Source organism: Dendrobium catenatum, unplaced genomic scaffold (genome assembly GCF_001605985.2).
Source record: "Dendrobium catenatum unplaced genomic scaffold, ASM160598v2 fragScaff_scaffold_414, whole genome shotgun sequence".
Lineage (NCBI taxonomy): Eukaryota > Viridiplantae > Streptophyta > Magnoliopsida > Asparagales > Orchidaceae > Dendrobium > Dendrobium catenatum.
In genome coordinates, this window is record NW_021318876.1 from 1,044,489 (window position 1) to 1,062,111 (window position 17,623).

The 17,623-nt window shown below is 34.6% G+C and overlaps 2 protein-coding genes and 1 long non-coding RNA gene across 4 annotated transcripts in view; 1 reads left to right on the forward strand and 2 right to left on the reverse strand.

The window, feature by feature from the left end:
• The window catches only part of LOC114579481, a 4,206-nt gene extending 1,962 nt beyond the window's left edge, over window positions 1–2,244 (forward strand). Inside the window, exon 2 of the long non-coding RNA XR_003700485.1 lies at window positions 2,102–2,244. This is a non-coding gene — a long non-coding RNA (uncharacterized LOC114579481). The remainder of the gene's footprint in view (window positions 1–2,101) is intronic.
• A 1,424-nt stretch (window positions 2,245–3,668) lies between these two features.
• On the reverse strand, window positions 3,669–12,994 carry LOC110101939 (dr1-associated corepressor). Of its 2 annotated transcripts, none has more exons than XM_028694195.1 (6): window positions 12,588–12,994; window positions 7,486–7,558; window positions 5,562–5,628; window positions 4,954–5,067; window positions 4,808–4,865; window positions 3,669–4,308 (listed from the first exon to the last, which is right to left on the reverse strand). In XM_028694195.1, exons 1-6 carry the CDS (start codon window positions 12,618–12,620, stop codon window positions 3,904–3,906), a joined length of 750 nt encoding a protein of 249 aa, XP_028550028.1. In that variant the 5' UTR covers window positions 12,621–12,994; the 3' UTR covers window positions 3,669–3,903. The 2 variants fall into 2 exon arrangements, with proteins under 2 accessions (XP_028550028.1, XP_020685710.1); XM_020830051.2 differs by having other exon boundaries at window positions 5,562–5,655; window positions 12,588–12,993.
• Window positions 12,995–16,990: 3,996 nt separating this feature from the next.
• LOC110102102 (cytochrome P450-like) lies at window positions 16,991–17,617 on the reverse strand. The gene has a single exon (XM_028694188.1). The coding sequence runs from the start codon at window positions 17,594–17,596 to the stop codon at window positions 17,069–17,071; it is 528 nt and encodes a 175-aa protein (XP_028550021.1). The 5' UTR covers window positions 17,597–17,617; the 3' UTR covers window positions 16,991–17,068.
• Window positions 17,618–17,623: the final 6 nt, after the last annotated feature.

Here is a 17,623-nt window from a genome sequence, read left to right on the forward strand (position 1 = left end):
AATATATATATATATATATAATATATATATATTATATATATATATATATATATAATATATATATAACTACAAGGGATACAAGACCCGTCATAGATGATGACGTGGACAGTTCGCTAACAAATGACCATAAAATAAGATTAGGTTAATCGCCTCATGCCCTGATTGGATTTGGTCGAGATTTGCATGATCTAGATTATAATTCAAGTGAAATTTTTATCAAAGTTTAATTTTTTAAGATACAATTCTGCAAAATATCAAATTTGATGTTGGATTTGGTCAAGAAGATTTGTACAACCTATATTTTTAACTTTGGTGTAAATTTTGATCAAAGTATGTTTTTTTATGAAATCAAAATTTCTGCAAAATGTCTAATTTGGTGGCCATCAAATTATTGTTTGGATGATCTTTACAAGTTTTTTTTACTTTATCAAAAGAGAGAGTTTATATAGGTGCACATGGTTGGGTATGTAATATCTAATTTACTGTTCTTTATAACAAGTTCATTGAAATTGTAGAATGCTGTGGAAGTGAATTCCGCCTTAAATGTGTAGACATTGTGTCATTACTTATCAACTTTTTGATATTATTCCTATGCAAAGAGTTCTTTTGTTATGAACTATAAAGAAGTGTGTCAAAGAGCTTTATACTGAAATGAAGCATTCTGAAGCTCTTTTAGAAAGCTTCAAGTTAAGCTTAACTGTACTAATTTACTGCATTAACTACATGATGAGTTTTTGGAGAGACACAAATTAAAACTTATACTACAAAAAAATTTATATCATATAAAATGTTTATATATGTTTTGTTAAATTAATTTAACATTTAAAATTTCGATTAGATATTAAACTTTTTAATAATACTTTATTTAAAACATAATATTTTCATATAGAATATATATATATATATATATATATATATATTATATATATATATATTATATATATATATATATATAATTTTATTTTAAATTTATATATCTTTAATTTAATAATAAATATATAAAAAAATTAGATATTTTTTTCTAATAAAAAAATTATAAACTTTAACATTTTTTTATTGAGTTAAAATTATAATAAATATATTTATAACCTTTATAAATTTATTATTAAAATTTTAATAAATATATGATATCATATCTTTTTAAAATATTACAAATAATTAAATATTTAATAAAATATTATATTAAAATTTATATATCATTATTATTTAGTACTTTTTGTTAAATTTAAATAATTATAGTTAATATTACATACATCTGCTAGGATTCGAATATGGCCTCATAATTGAATAACTAAAGACTCAACAACTGATCGCAAGCAGGGTACTGTTTGAATGATAATAAATTTTAATTTATATTGGCATTTTTGGCATTTTTCTAAAAATGCCTCGGTGTATTTTAATTTTATTGTCAAACAGGTTTTACAAATTCCAATTTTATACTCTCCTTTTAAAATTTCCCTCTTCCTGCCAGATAGGAAATTTATTATTTTAGCTTTTTGTGAGTTCGTGTTTGCTCTTGCTTTCTCAAGCCACTCCAATGGAGAGATTATTACTCCGTTGTCCGAATGCGTTCGTTTTGCAATAAACACGCGCCACATCAACCTAAAACTTCAAGTATTTTGGACTCGGTATTGCTCGGTATACATTCGGACCGTTTGGTTTTTGACCGGATGTAATAATTTCTCCTCCAAATGAGCCCTTTTGATACCTCGTTGAATAAAATTGTTGGCCTGCCTCAGTGGTTTGTTACGTAGACTAAATAAGCCTAATGGTATGTTAGATGGACATGAACCTGGATGGAGGGCTGTTCCTACCCATGACCCCGTTGTCCAGGCTGCAGCAAACCATGCTGTTAAGGCCATCAAAATATGTTCAGCTTTTCTTGTTACATTTGAGCTGCTTGAGATTCTACATGCAAAAGCTGAGGTCGAATAGTCTATTGAAGTCTTTTGATTTTGTTTCACTTCCTACGTTTTTTTTGCTCTTTGAACATTACCTGAAATACTGCTGATAATTCTCTTTCATTATTTTTTGGCTGACAGGTGATTGAAGACTTTGCTAAGTTCGATTTACTGCTAAACTAAGGAGGAGAGGAGGGAAGGTGGAGAAATACAAGGGGAAGTTCACAAAAATGTGGGAGGGATTTTTAGTCTGAATCAATTCCTGGAGGGGTATTAGCTCCTTTGTCTTTGTTGTTGTTACTAGCAGACTTTTACTAATGAGCTGTTTAATAACTAATCACAACTTAATGGTGGTGTTTTCTTTTTCTTATTTGGAGTTTAAATACTTGTTTCATGCATGGTTATGATTACTGTGAAAGTACTTCAGGGTGTATTTGGAGCAATGATTTGGTTTCCTTCCTATGACAGATCATGAATTTGAATTACAAAATAGTCTATCTTCATGATGGTTATAACAGCATATATAATTAGGAAATACCTTCTAAAACTCTCATTTTTGAGAGAGTTTTAGCATTTGCTATTCGTTTTCCTAATAGTTTCTTTGGATGTTTATATATTTGCTTCTGAATTAACAGGTTAAGTGTGCCTCCTATCAGACTAAAGTGTCAATCAATACGTCCATGTATTATTAAAATCTTGTGCAAATTTAGATTTATATGCCTATTTGTTCACCTAAGTGTTGTGGAGATGAGGATGCTCGTGGTGGGTTAGTGGCTTTAGTTTAGAGATAGGATATGAAATGAGCTATACGTGAAAAGGTTGGAGTAGCTCCAGTGAAAGATAAGATTAGAGAGAGTCGCCTAGTGTATTTGGTCACATAAACGGCGGCCTTCCGATGATCCGATTAGGAAAGTAGACGTATTAGATTTTATTTATATTAAATAGATAGAGGTAGACCTAAAAAAATTTGGTTAGAAAATATTAGAAATAATCTTTCTTTATTATATTAAATGAGAATTTGATTTTTTAACATGACAAAATGGAAAAAAAAAAAGATTCATGTAGTTAACCTCACGTAGTGGGACAAAGATTTGATGTGTTGTTATCATCCTATCATCAAAAGGGACACTTGTTAGCAGTTGAATTTAAGACTAAATTAATGATAAATTTAGCCAAACAGTTTGATAGATATATGAATAATCCAGTGGTTAAATTAAAACTTAAATCCTGGATTTAATAAATCCTAACAAGAACAAGATTTAAGAAATTTCATAGAATTAAGGATTAATAGATCATCTTGCATGCAAACATTCTCGGATTTGACACCAATTAAAATATTTTTCAGAATTCAACAATACAAAAAATTATAAGACTATTTGAATTTACTATCAAATATCCTCTAAAAATGCTCCATTAGAAGCTAAATCCAAGTATGTAAATCCTCAAATCTAGAGCCGTTTGACCTTCCAACTCGGATGATTTAGGTTTTGAGATTTACGTATATGATGTGTTTGCAAATGAGACTTTAATAAAACACAATAGAGAAATATTCCACGTAGTGGAATAAAGGCTTCTTGATAAAAAAAAAAAGAAGTTCCATAACCATTGAAGAAAGAACCAGATGAAAGACAAAAAGCTCATAAAAAAGAAAGAACTATAACCTATCATCTGTTGTTCTAATTACATATTTCTAACGCTGTGGAAAAGCCTAAGTATAATAAAAAAAAAAAAAAAAGAAGTTCCATAACCATTGAAGAAAGAACCAGATGAAAGACAAAAAGCTCATAAAAAAGAAAGAACTATAACCTATCATCTGTTGTTCTAATTACATATTTCTAACGCTGTGGAAAAGCCTAAGTATAATAAAAAGAGCACTCGGCTCATCAAAACTTGCTAAAACTTCTTTATGTACAGATATAATAATCTTAATCAACTGATCAACAAGGGGTATTCTGTGACATGAAATAAACAGCTACCAAAAGCAAGACAGCTTAAGGAAAAGCTAAATGTCGTCTTCGTTGTCGTAGTCTTCTTCTTCATCGATTCTTTTATCTATCAAGGCCAGTTGAAGGGGATCAATGGTAACTTTGTTGATATAGGTGAACGGCGGCCATGCCAAGACGGGGTTTGTCATAGCTAAACCATTTTCGTCTAGATCAATGTTCAAATCAAAGTCTCTCACAGGAACAGGAGTACCTGTCATGTCTATCTCCTTCAGCTCTGTTTTGTTGAAGTCATTCTCTCCCTGCTCAAGTTTGTGATGGTGCTGCGGAGACGTTTCTGGGCCACCTTCATATTTGTTGTAATGAGAAAAATCCCACTCAGTTTCATGGGAACCTCTTCTACGCCCCCTACCTCGTCCTCTACCTCGTCCTCTACCCCGTCCTCTGCTATCATGAACCGGCTCCTGCCACCAGTTAATGTCTTTGGTTAGTCTCATAATAAAGATTGTATGTTTACATCTTATCTTCTTTACATGGATATTGGCTAAACTGGTAAGCTAAGGCTTCATTTGGTTATTCTATACTTTTTCTAAAAGGTTGTTTTAAAACTATTGTTTGAGAGAACGAAGTATTCTAAGGGAAAAGCTAATATAAAAAGCTTTTGAAAACAGTATAAAAATACAGTTCTCTAAAAATCATTTCTATAAAAATGACACATACAAACAACAACAACAACAAAAATCCGTTGTTTCGAAATAGAAAAGGAGAAATTAAGCCGTCGCAAACGAGGCCTAAGTTATGATAAACGAATGGCAATGGACCACCAAACTCATCTAGTTCAGAGACGTGTAAAGACTCAAGTAATCAAAAGACCAAAAAAATGCGTTTCAAACCAAGCTTGCAATAGAGTCTGTCTACAATAACAATCAGCTTTTCTAGTTCAGAGAAGAGTAAAGATCTTACTCTTTTACTCCTCTTTGATTCTTCATCGATTACGTTGCTTTCATCATCTACAGCTTTTCTGGGAAACATAATATAAGATTGTCAGATGTACTATATTGTAATGAATTGATAATTTACAGATGCAACAAAAATGTAGAGCCTCTGACCTTCTCTTGGAAGATCTGTCTTCTCCAACAACAACTGAACACCCAACATCAGGAACCCTGTTGACTGTTTCTTTGAGGAAATCGAAGACGCTAAAATTATGCACACACTGTTTTCTGAAGAATGAATGAAGTTCAAAAAAGAATCCAGTTAGGAACGTTAAGAGAATATAAAGTTCCAGGGAAAGACAAATTCTACGGCAATTTATTTTGTGCGGGCACTGGAAGCAAGCTTGCGTCCGGATTTGTTGTACCTTTACTGCGCTTTTGATGTATTTTTGTAAAAGGCAGCGAATACACAATTTTAATTGCATATTAGCTGCTCTTTTGATGAGTATTTGCAAAAGCGCAGTAAAATCGCAACAAAATGATAGCAAATACTCAATGAGTAAGATATTTGTTACGCTTTTGCTGTATTTTTGCAAATACTCAGCAAAAGGTCAGCTAATATGCAATTAAAATTGTATTGGCTGCCTTTTGCAAAAATATATCAACAGCACAGTAAAAGCTCAGCAAATTCGGACGCAAGCTTGCGTCCTGTGTCCGCACAGAATAATTTGCTAAATTCTACACGCAGCATCAATTAAATTTAAAAAAAATGGCAAACTTACAGATGCGAAGAACACATTGTTTTTGCCCCTCTTTTAAGAGTAACATTATATGTCCTGTCACATAGATCTTGCAAAAACAGTTCCAATGCTTTAGCTGCAAATGTTCAATGAAAACAAGAAAAACAATATAAAATGGAACAAAAAGAATGTTATAACAGTGAAAGATACTGGACGCTTGTTAAAAAAATGCTAATTGTACTTATAAACCATGCATGCTAATATACACACTAATCAAAGGGGTGAGTTTTGCAAATAAGCTCGTCCAAACTATGAGGTTAGCATTTCAGCAAAATTATCACTCATAACAGCTTAGAAATCAGCATTGGACATTGGATCATTAAAACGGAACTAATTAGCCAGCTCTTAAGCAAGAGAGAAGAACCTACTCCGAGTCCTAGTTTCAAGAACTTTTTCCATGATGCTCCATATTGCCTTCAATAAGGCTAAATAGATAATAAAATTAAATAGAGTGGCAAAACAACTATAGATTACGGACCTTTATTTTTCATTTTAAATGAAAAAGTTCATTTGCCAAAATATTTTGAAGAAATGGCACAATTTGCCAAGAGGCAAAATGCAAAGTGAATTCATAATTTGCGAGCCACATGCTAGAACATGTTAGCATGATTTACATTCAAATCATTCAAATAAATAAACCTATTAACATTGTTTTTTCAACCTCCCATGCTAATCAAGATTCAGTAAATCTGTATGACCAAGAACATTTAGCTGTAAATTCCATCTACGATATATGTTTGGGTATCTACTTTACTAAATGATGGTGCTGTTTTAATTTGACGTACAGGAAGAGACATTGCTACCCTCACAACTAAGAATGACGAGTGACTTCATTAATAAAAGCTGTGACTTCATTAATTGAAGCTGCATAAAGCTTCTATCATTACAAGGCGATGAACAAAAATATATACTAATTAAGATATCCAAAAAGCTAAAAGGTAAACACTATTAATTTGAAGAATCCTATCAAACTCTTTCAGGACGGTTTCAAAAATTAACGGCCACTAACTCAGATTATTTATCCTCCTCAGCCACTCATTCTGCGGAGTGACAAAACACCAATGCTTTGGCTTGGTTTCCAATACTTATTGCATGGATTAGAATCATAACGGGAACAGCGGCTAGCATTACAAGGCTATGGCTATTGGCTATAATAACTTCAAGATGCTATAAAGAATGTTGAGGGAATAAATAACAGATCCAAAAGCATCAGAAAGCTTAACTTTTCATTTAATGTATTAACCTGCAAACTTTTGTTAAAAGCATGCTTTACATTGCTTATAACAGAAAGTAAAAAGGAGCATTATTACAGGCTGACCAAAATTTTATTTAACAAACCGTAAACAGATTTATTTTTGCAGTGTTCAAAGTACTCATTTTACAAAAAATAGCGAAAGAAATATCTCATATGATCCACAACACAAGGCTATTAGTTAACATTGCATTTCCACAATATCAAGCAGGTATGTTGGCAACTTCTAGAAAGCTTTGTTGTCCTTTTAGGGCTCAAAACAGTTGTATAGGAATGATTACTAGGAAAAGCTTTCATATATATTGACCATCTAAGTTAACTAGGAAAAGTTTTCATATATATTGACTATCTAAGATTAAAACTAGGGAAATTTACATACATACCACTTTATTTCATGTTATTTATGTATCTAACACCTAAAACTTTAATATTACATGCCTACCACTCATATAAAATTTTAATATCAAATATATCACAACTATATTTCATTTTCACCACCCATACCACCCTATAAACTTTAATATTTCATTCCATGCACTCATATTTGTTCTATGGGTGGTAGACATGTAATATTAAAGTTTTAGGTATTAGATATCTAAATAGCATGAAATAAAGTGGTATGTATGTAATATTAAATAGCAATTGATTACTTACAAACTAAAAGAGGTACAGCCAGTGCAATCTTTCCGACATCTTCATCTGTTTGCATTATCCTTTTAATCCGAGACTGCCAGAAGGAGAACATATAGGTTATGCCAGGTACAAGCTTATGCAAAGAAGGAATAAAACACGTTGGCAGAATCCAAAAATGAAAAGATCCAAATGATGCACCGCCAGAGAGCAGGCCAAATGCTTCATGATCAATTACTTAGAACCAGAGATGATAAAAAGTAACATATCACGTAAAAAATAATCAAGATACATAAAAAATGAGCATAACTTAAAACAGCTGACACGATGGAGGTAAATTGAGGATTGCTAGAAAATTATTGTTTTGTAATTGAGCCCCGCAGGTGATTGTATCAAGCACAAATTAACCTATCACGTATGCGGTATGTCTATGTTATTTAAATTGTTTCATGTTAAGCACTATCCATATATCTACAACCCAGATATAGCACAGAGGTGATAGGTACTAGGTTTTTAACTTGTTTCAGGTACTTCCTCTCCATCTATCTACATCCATCCTATATATATATACACACACACACAGAAATTTATCTAGTTTACTGCATACTCATAAATATCTTCATAAGGTTTCACAGGTAGTTGTTAGGTCTTGACGAGGATACTCACTCTCAAGAAGGGCTCCTTTCAAGAAGGGTTCCTTTGAGGAACTCTTCTGGGACCTATAAAGGGATTGGCTCAAGGGGATCGACTGCCTCAAATCACCTAAGCCTACTACAGAGCTCGCCCAACACGAGGAGAATCCGGGATCCCTTGTCAAACCGTCACTCGCCACTAACTCTCTCACTAGCTCTCCCTCAGAACATTCAAACTAGCCCAACTTAGCTACATGAAAATGTCTACTCAAAAGACACATTATTCAACTACAACCATCCTGGCTAAAACTTTTTCAATCCCGCAACATCTCACTTGCCTTCTTCCTTAAGGCGGCCAGAGATCCTCTACACAAGTCATATGTCGCGCACAACCACTCGCCAGGGCTTACTCATAGACTCACCTGGAGCCTACTCACCTCCACCGAGCTCGCTCCTAGAGAACTCGCTCATTGACTTCATCCTCCAATCTATTAAAGACAACACATGTTAGATTAGTGTATAGAGTTGTACGGGCATTCTATGTAGCTTATATTTTCTTTATTTTTTCTTTGTATAGTCTTTTGTTTAGCCCTTGAACCCTATAAATAAAGGACAATAGGAACAATTGGGGACTTTGACTTTGATCTTGGGAATCCAATCTTCAATTATTGAATTATGGACTTTTCATTAATAGTAGTACTCTACCAGTTTGAGATCCCTAGCCTTCTTCTCTGCTCTATTTCTCTCTCTATTCTCAACCCTCCATTCTTTCTCACAAGCTCCAACTCATCAAGTTGACCTGCTAGTAAGGTCTCATGTCATCTACTGATAAATTCTGATTCAACATTTATCTCATTAAGTTCAAGTGAACTACATCACATCACATGTTAACAACAATATGATACGACATAAGCTTAAAAGAACAACAACTAAGACTAGGTCCATAAGTTTAACCGGAGAAATCATACTATGACATAAAAAATGTACCAATGGCATGCTTGAAATAACTCAAGAAATCTAGAATTGTATAATGTGCCTTTATCCAAAAACTAATGCATTCCCCACATGAAATATAAACTTTTAAAGAAGATGCTTACTCTTATCGAATAAAAAATATAGCCTATCATCTTCACATCCAAAAAGTTGATAGGAACAAACAATAATTACCAAAAAATATTACTTTCTCTGATAACAAATGCAAGGTGGTGTTGGCATTGGATGAAGGAAGAGGATCACAAAATTTTATTTGATTTAAAAAAAGATGGAAAGTGGCTAATGGATGGTGTTTGGGCTTGAGAAGTTTGTGGCAAGATGGCTTTCCTAAAGTGGCCTAGAGCTACCTTGGATGGGGTGGCTTGTTGGTTGGTTCAGTGAGTAAGTCGAGTGGTTTGATGGATTGCGAAATTATTTGGAGGGTCCATGTGAGGTGGTAGGCTCAAGATTGGGTAGTCTAGAAAGTGGCTAAATGTAGGAAATGATCTTTGAGGTTGTCAAGTGAGTGATGAGAGACCTAAAAGCTTTGAGGGGAGAGAGAAGCCTTTGGGGTTTACGAAAGGAAGACCAAGAGCATACAAAGTAGTGAGAGCCTTTGTATGGGATTTAGGATGTTTGTGAGGAGCCGAGCCCAAGGAATCCATCGTCAACCCAAGCATAAGGAAATAAGAAGAAGATGGACTTCTTTCAATTTCATTTATAGAATAATTGTTCCATTAAAATGACATACAACTTAATATAAACCCATTGCCCTTTCCATTACATTAAGAAATCAAAAAGACAAAAATCTAAAAGTTGTCTATTTCAAACAACCCAATTGGTTTGATCTTCTCTTTGTATATGAAACTTGAGGGGTTGAATCTTCATGCATTAGCACTAAATTTGGAATGTTATTTAAATGCTATTTCTTTGCATGAACCTTAAAGAGTTATGACTCTCTTTATCTTGAATGTCAGCAAAAATAATTGAATCTTCTTATATATATATATATATATATATATATATATATAAGCCTACCAACTCCCTACCTTTCTCAAGTTCACGAACACTTGCTTGACTCTACAACAACTCTCCTACTCTCTCACTCTCTCTTCATTCCTTCCTTTCTCTCTCCAATAAAGATGTTACATGAGTCCTCTAACTTTGTAATCTTATCACCAAATGACACTACTAAGTAATAAGTATGATCGGGTCACTCTGACCGTATGATTTCACCACAAAAATGACACTATTAAATTATGACCATGACTAGAGCTCATAAGCTAACTAATGACTTAAATCTGCGAGTGGAGAATTGTATGGAGGAGTTAATAGCAGATGAAGTTCTCTGATTGGCTTAAAATTATACTATGAAACAAACATCGATCCCGAATCTATAAAATTCTCTTGGATGATGCAACACAGTTTTCGAAAAAAAGTCATTCAATCAAGTTGGGTCAACTACTTTTGTTGACTAAGTAGATCAGAGATCATGACAACCTAATATAATGAAAACTAGGTGTCAATTTGAGTCAACGGGACGGGTTCAGGTCCAACCCAAGTTGACCTTGACGTAAACGGGTTGACCCGAACCCGATCCAGTTTCACAAATGGGTCAGGATTTTCAAACCGAACCCGACCCACGTGGATTACGAGTTGACTCGACCAGACCCATGAACCCGAAATAGGGTTAAATTGCATCTAGCGTGAGTGCAGGGTTATGGTTCTGTCGAGAGCTAGTCGGCAAGTGTGGGAGACAGCGAGTGCACCAGTGCGGGGTGCATCGAGCTCTAGCAGTCAAGGTTGAGGGCGAGTGTCGTCGAGTTCCGACGGTCCGAGTGTGGGGCATTCTGCGAGACCACTGGTGACGGGGGGCTGTCGGTCTGGGCTAGGCCCGCTAGTGGCTTGCATGGCAGCACGGGGTGTGCGAGGCAGGCGACGGCGACGTTGCGCGGGCGTTACCAGGTTACCGACTTACCGGGTTGGTATGGTTGGAGAAAGGCTGACAGGAGACAGCGGGTCAATTCGGGTCATACCTGGTTTAACTCGAACTCGACCCGAACTATAAACGAGTCAAAAAATAGTACCCAAACCCGACCCATTTCTTTGTCGGGTAGACCCGAAACCGGATTTTAAGGGTTGGGTTCGTGTCAGGTTTTCGGGTCGGGTCAAATATTGACACCCCTAATGAAAATATAAAAACTAAATCATAAAATTCTCAATTTAAAAGCAAAATTTTTGGGTATTGTCTTATCTACAATATAATATCTTTTGAAATTTTGACCTAGACAAAACTGTCTCAAAAAAATAAATAAATAAACCAGGTGTGAATTTTTGGAGCCCACAAGTATATGTGTAAGTGTCTAACATTTGGCAAAGAAAGTTGCTTGGAAGGAGCCTGTTTATGTTAGATCAAGGCGACGCGCATGATGCACATGCAAAAAGGGAGAAACAAAGTATTTCCCATTTGCATAGGCTTTGGTAAGGTGATTTTGGCTTATGGCAATATGAGAGAATGAAGCCATTGCGTGTTGACTAAGGATCCATAAAGTTGCATTGGTATGCACAAATGAGGAGCTGTCAATCAATGTTCTCATGTGTTGTATATATAATTTGCAAGTTGTGCTAGCGTTTACAACCAGCACACTTGGATTGAGATCATGTTATGAGCCTCATTTTCTTGTAGTTATAGTAAAAAACAAGGTTGGGAGTAATAATTCCTATTAAATTTGGGTGTTCTCTATATCCCTAATTAGTATGTGGGGCGTAAAATGTTGAAAGGCTACAGTAAATAGTGAAGTCTAGAGGGTTGGATGGGGAATGGTGGTAATAAGTCTGTGGCAACAAGCAAGCGGTGGAAACAAAGGAGGATGCAGAAGTCAATGGTCGATGGCAACCAGCGGACACCAAGGCAAGTGGCCATAGTTGGGGAATGTGAGGTTTCAAACTGTGAGTTATCCATCATTTGAAATTCGCCCAATTTGAATGCATTTCAAGTTTATAAAATATAAGTGTGGGGAAGAATCCCAAATCCACTATGCTGCTTGGTATTTGGTTCATAAGATAGACCATGACTAAGGCAAGCTAGTATTAAGAAAAATGCTTTGAAACAAAATCAGGATAATCCAAACAAGGAACCCAGTCATAGATGCGTGGACATGCTTGTTCTTTCAAAGTGAAGCTTTTCATTGCAGAACTACAAAAGCATTCTAGCATAAACCAATGAACGCCGTCATTCAAAAATAAACCCATAAGAACAAGAGCCTGGTGCAGGCTACTATGCCAAACACATCTCTTTCCTCTCCATTACAGCAACGCACACAAAACCCTAACCTCCTCCATCGAGCAACAAACCTTGAAACCAAAGAAAACACAATCCATACAAGAGAAACTCGTATATTGCAAGAAACAGAACCTACTTCCTTCCTAATGAAACAGAACCTATCAATCAAATCAACCCGTAGCACGAAAACAGAGGCAAGAAAACAATAGTATTAAATTACTGGGTAGAAAAAAACGCACAGCAGGAAAACGGGTGTCAAGTTTCTTTCTCATGGCGTTGGCAATCCTTCATTGATCGATCAAAGAACCCCTCCACGAAGCTTGAACCGAAGAACAGAGAAGATAGGTTGCAGAGACTAAAGGCAAAGCACAGTCAACTTCTTCCGCCGCTTGCCTTCACGGTAGAGAATAGGACGTCTTGTTGTGAGAAAGAGAGTCAAGTGGAAACTCAGAGGGAAAGTAGAATTTTGATTTTGGAAAAATTTGATCTTCTTCAGCCTTGTTCAGTGAACCAAATCCTCTGCCTCTCCCTCTCCCTCTCAAAAAGTGCTTGAATCAGGGGAAACGGATGGCAACTTTACAGAAAACACCCTCCCCAGAAGCGTTTTCCCGAGATTTCCTGCCGCTTCCCAGCGCTGTGAAACTTTGCGCATCCCAATAATTCAAGTTCAAAATGACTTTGAAAGCTGTTTTTTTTTGTGACTAGGAATTACTGTTTTTAGGCCAGTGAAAATTCCGGTCGACCTAGCATACAACCCACATCAATTTACACGGGCCAACACTTAAAGGCTTTCAATGCTTGCCAAGGGATTTGAACCCGAGACCTAGACTTTTCCCAACCGGCTCTTCACCACCTGGACAAGCAGCGGTGGGTGACTTTGAAAACTAATAACATGGATTTGTTTTAAATTAAAAAAAAAAACGAGCAACTATAATATACATTTTTAATAATAAGAGCATGTAAATTTTAAAATTTAAAGGTGGCAAACAAGTAAAATCAGAATGCACCAAATAATTTGAGGTATTTTTTAGAATGAGTCATACAAATTGACGCATTCATACCACATACCGTCCAATCAATTAAACTGAATTTAGTAGAACTGTAGCAATGCATCATACTAAATGGTTGAATGCACCAAATAATATGACGTATTCCATTGAATGAGTCAAATTGTTTGGCTTATTCTAAATATGTCAAATAATTTGGTGATTCAGTGGATGTGACACATCCAATTAAGTTAATTTGCTTCTTTACTTTTACTCTTAATTTAAATTAAACACATACTCCTTTAAAAAAAAAATCCAAAAGGATTTTTAAATAACTCTAACAATGAATTTGATTTTTTTTCAAATAAATTATTACTTGCAAAGAATTTATCGATTATCACTTATGCATTCCTTAAAAAACATGTTAATTAACATTTAGATATTCAACTATTTAAGGCCTTATTTGGCCTCATTTTTTTATCTTTTTTTATTATTTTTATATTTAAATAACATATTTGTTTAATATTTTTTTTATTTTTTTAATAAATTAATTTATCTTTAAAATATTAAAACTATTTTTTAAAACATTTTAAATTTTTTAAAATTAATCATCCCCGTTACCACCACTATCACCATATGTGCCACTATTCTTCTATTTCATATTCTTTACCATAGTTACCATCTTGTTGGTGATATGCAGTTATGCACTATAATTGTGCTAATAAACTTATTTAATATTCAATGATAAAATTTTGTGTTTATGAGATTGAATTATGTGATATTTAATAGTTTTGATATGAAAAATAATTGTTGGGATATATAAAGGACTAAAATACTTTGAGATTTTATTTGTAATCAGGAATTTGTATTTGAAAATATGTCTGTTGAGAATTATAAGGGCCCAAAATACTTTGAGATTCTATTTGAAAGAGGGGGGTTCTACTGGGAGTCATAAGAGGCCAGAATTTTATAAGATTCTGTCTAGGACCAAAGAAATATGTGATATGAATTATTATGTAATATGAATTTTAGTTTAATTAACAAAGTATTATTATTTGAATTTTTAGATAGTTGAATGCTCTTATTATTTTGCCCAATATAATGATTATTTATATTGCAATTAACACATTTAACTACGTTTAAATATAATAAAAGTATTCAATAAAAAAAATAATTTGAAATTTTAAATCAATAGCTGTTGTAGCTTACTATAATTTTGAATTCCATTTTTTTTTTTAAGATCTAGGAAAAGGAATGAGCCTGTTGATTAGCAATTCATGATCTTATTTGAGTCTATATAAGTTTTTATCTATTGTGATTTTTGTACGTTCATGACTAACTTTGGTTATATTTATCTATGCTCTCTATTATGTAGTCATATGAAATAGTGTATATTATGTATATACATTTTGATGAAATGAAAAAGATTTTTTGGATGAGTTTATTTTGAGTACTATGGATATTTTAGTGACTAATTGACTATATAGTACGCTGTCTATTTAAAAGGAATATTAGAAGAAAATCTAAAATATTTTCAAAACTAGATCTTGAGATTATCTATCATAGCTCAACATGATATGACTTGTCATGTTGGGTTGGGTTGTGAAAGTAGGGGTGTCATGATTTTACACAACCTAAAACCTGACAAAAATTTTTAAGTCTTAATCAACCCGTTTAAAAACTTGACCATGTTTGAGTTTCATATTCTGACCGGATTATAATTTTTGGTCTTAATCGGGTTAACTCAAATACCTAAAAAAACAACTTGAAATTGATTATTTGCTCATAGCTAAATGACTAAATATCAATGTAACATTCATCGGCCCATCGTGCTCGTCTTGAAATTAATTTTGTTTATTCATCTCACTCGTGCTAGTCCATCACACTCGACTGCTCGCTTAACCCATTTAAAAAATGGATCAGGTTTTGGTTTCATATTCTGACCAGATTATAATTTTTGATCTTAATCGGGTTAACTCAAATACCTAAAAAACAACTTGAAATTGATTATTTGCTCATAGCTAAATGACTAAATATCAATGTAACATTCATCGGCCCATCGTGTTCGTCTTGAAATTAATTTTGTTTATTCATCTCACTCGTGCTAGTCCATCACACTCGACTGCTCGCCCACTTGACAGCTCGCGCGCTCGCCCGCACGATCACTTTTGCTCCCTCGCCCATTACACACAATTAGGTCAACAGGTCCAATCGGGTTTTGGCCAAGACTTATAACATAGTTCCACAAATGACTTAATAAGGAGACGCCTCCAAAGCTCACAGTCAAACTCATTACTCGCTTCCCAATGGCAAACTCACTAATAATGCCGCTTGCTATCCACCATGGCAGAACCATGGCAGACCACTATTGATCTCACTCGCCACCTTAACTATAGGGAAGGCGCATATTCAATACAATATCAACGACTCTCATTATCACCGTCAGTCGGTCATGTAGCTTGCTTACCCTACAATTCAAGCTCACTCGCCTTTCTACCCCCTGCAAGATGACATAGATCTCCAATGCATGATACTAACAATCTCAAAGTGCAACCTAGCCTGTCACACACCCGGGATCTAAAGAAAGAATTTATTTTCTTTTCTTCTTTAGTATCTGTTCTGTTCAATTCATTATATTTCTTTCGACTTTTATTTAATAACCAGATCGATAAACATTCAGATCATATTATTTCTTTCATCCAGATCATCCAAAAGAATATTAGTCGTTTGACTGGAGGCGCGCTCTAAACCCTTCCATAGGGGTGTCAATATTTGACCCGACCCGAAAACACGACGTTTGTAAAGCCGGGTCGGGTTCGGGTTGACCCGAAAATCCGAAATCAACCCGGTTTGACCCGTTTTTACTTAATTTAGGAGGGTTTTAATGAATTTTTATGAAATAAGTAAATGATATTTCAAAAAATTATAAAAATTATTGCCCAAATTAAATTAATCTTGATTTATTTTAAATTAATTGAAGTAAATCTTATCTTAATTTAATTTAAATTTAAATAAATTGAATTAAATAAAAAAATTAATAAAATATATCTGAATCGGATCGGATTTCTGTTTTGACAGCCCTATCCTACCAGCATGAAGCTTTTTATTCATTTAAATATATCTAGACCCATTTTTCATATGTTTTTCAAAATTCGTGGACAAAAGCACACTGTTACGACCCAAAGGACCAAGTAATAAACAACAGATTTTTAAGTCAGCCGACAACTCTTATGTTTAATTGGTTTCATTCATTCTAATGTATCCCTAATGGAGGCTATTTATATATACACAAAACTATTTATGATTTATTAATTATCTATTAAATAATAATACATAATATTTTATTTTTAAGACTACAGTCATAATTTTTATTTATTTCAAAAAAAATTGTACTAAAAACCTATTTTTAATAAAATAAATTTTCCATAAATATTTTACAACCACTTTTAAAAAAAATTACAGCCGTCCAAATCTTACTCTAATACTGCCCCTTAAAAAAAACTATATCAAGAATGGGGCAGCCAACATACCATACAAACTCAATGTCACATTCACTATAACATATAATGTAAAAAGTAAAAAACTTTATTCTATTTTGCATATGAAATATTAATATATTTTTTAATTATAATTTTTTTAATGATATGAACTTTAAGTTTTTTTTTTAAATATAATAACTTAGCTTAAGAAGTATTTTCAACCTTCTGGATAGACCTCCACTCCTCCACCGTAAGTTACAGTTGAACAGCATTAGCACCACGTACGGTGAAAGAGACGCTTGTGATGACGCCGCATGCGTCGATCGTGGCCGAATTCCGTCTACTGACGCGCACCGGCAGCCCGCCTCTCACCCTCAGCGTTAACGAGAGAAGGTGCTCCGGACACGTGTCCTTATCGAGAAGAACTTCCAGTTTGAACCGTTCGATCACGCAGGCTGCGATCGACTTCATCTGGATGTACGCCATTTCCTTTCCCAAACACATCCTCGGCCCCCCGTGAAACGCCGGAAACTTAAACGGGCTCTCCGCCCTGAACTCGCCGCCGGCACCCTCCAGCCACCTCTCCGGCTTGAATTCCTTACAATCCTTCCCCCATATCCCCTCCATCCTGCCCATCGCGTACGCGTTGTACGAAAGGAACGACCCTTTCTTGATCTCGGTCCCATCGGGCAAAACCTCGTCGGCGCAGCAGACCGCCGAGTTGAACGGAACTGGCGGGTAAAGCCTCATCGCCTCCGTCACCGCTGCGTGCAGGTAATGCATCTGCCGCAGTTCGTCCAGGCCAAGGCC

Coding starts and splice junctions, on each gene's coding strand:
- LOC110101939 (XM_020830051.2), bottom strand. CDS start 12,620: ATGAGAAAGAAACTTGACACCCGTTTTCCTGCT. Junction 5,656..7,485: donor GGCTGTACCTCTTTTAGTTT/GTAAGTAATCAA, acceptor GAACATTTGCAG/CTAAAGCATTGGAACTGTTT. Junction 5,068..5,561: donor ACAATGTGTTCTTCGCATCT/GTAAGTTTGCCA, acceptor TTCATTCTTCAG/AAAACAGTGTGTGCATAATT.
- LOC110102102 (XM_028694188.1), bottom strand. CDS start 17,596: ATGCATTACCTGCACGCAGCGGTGACGGAGGCGATGAGGCTTTACCCG.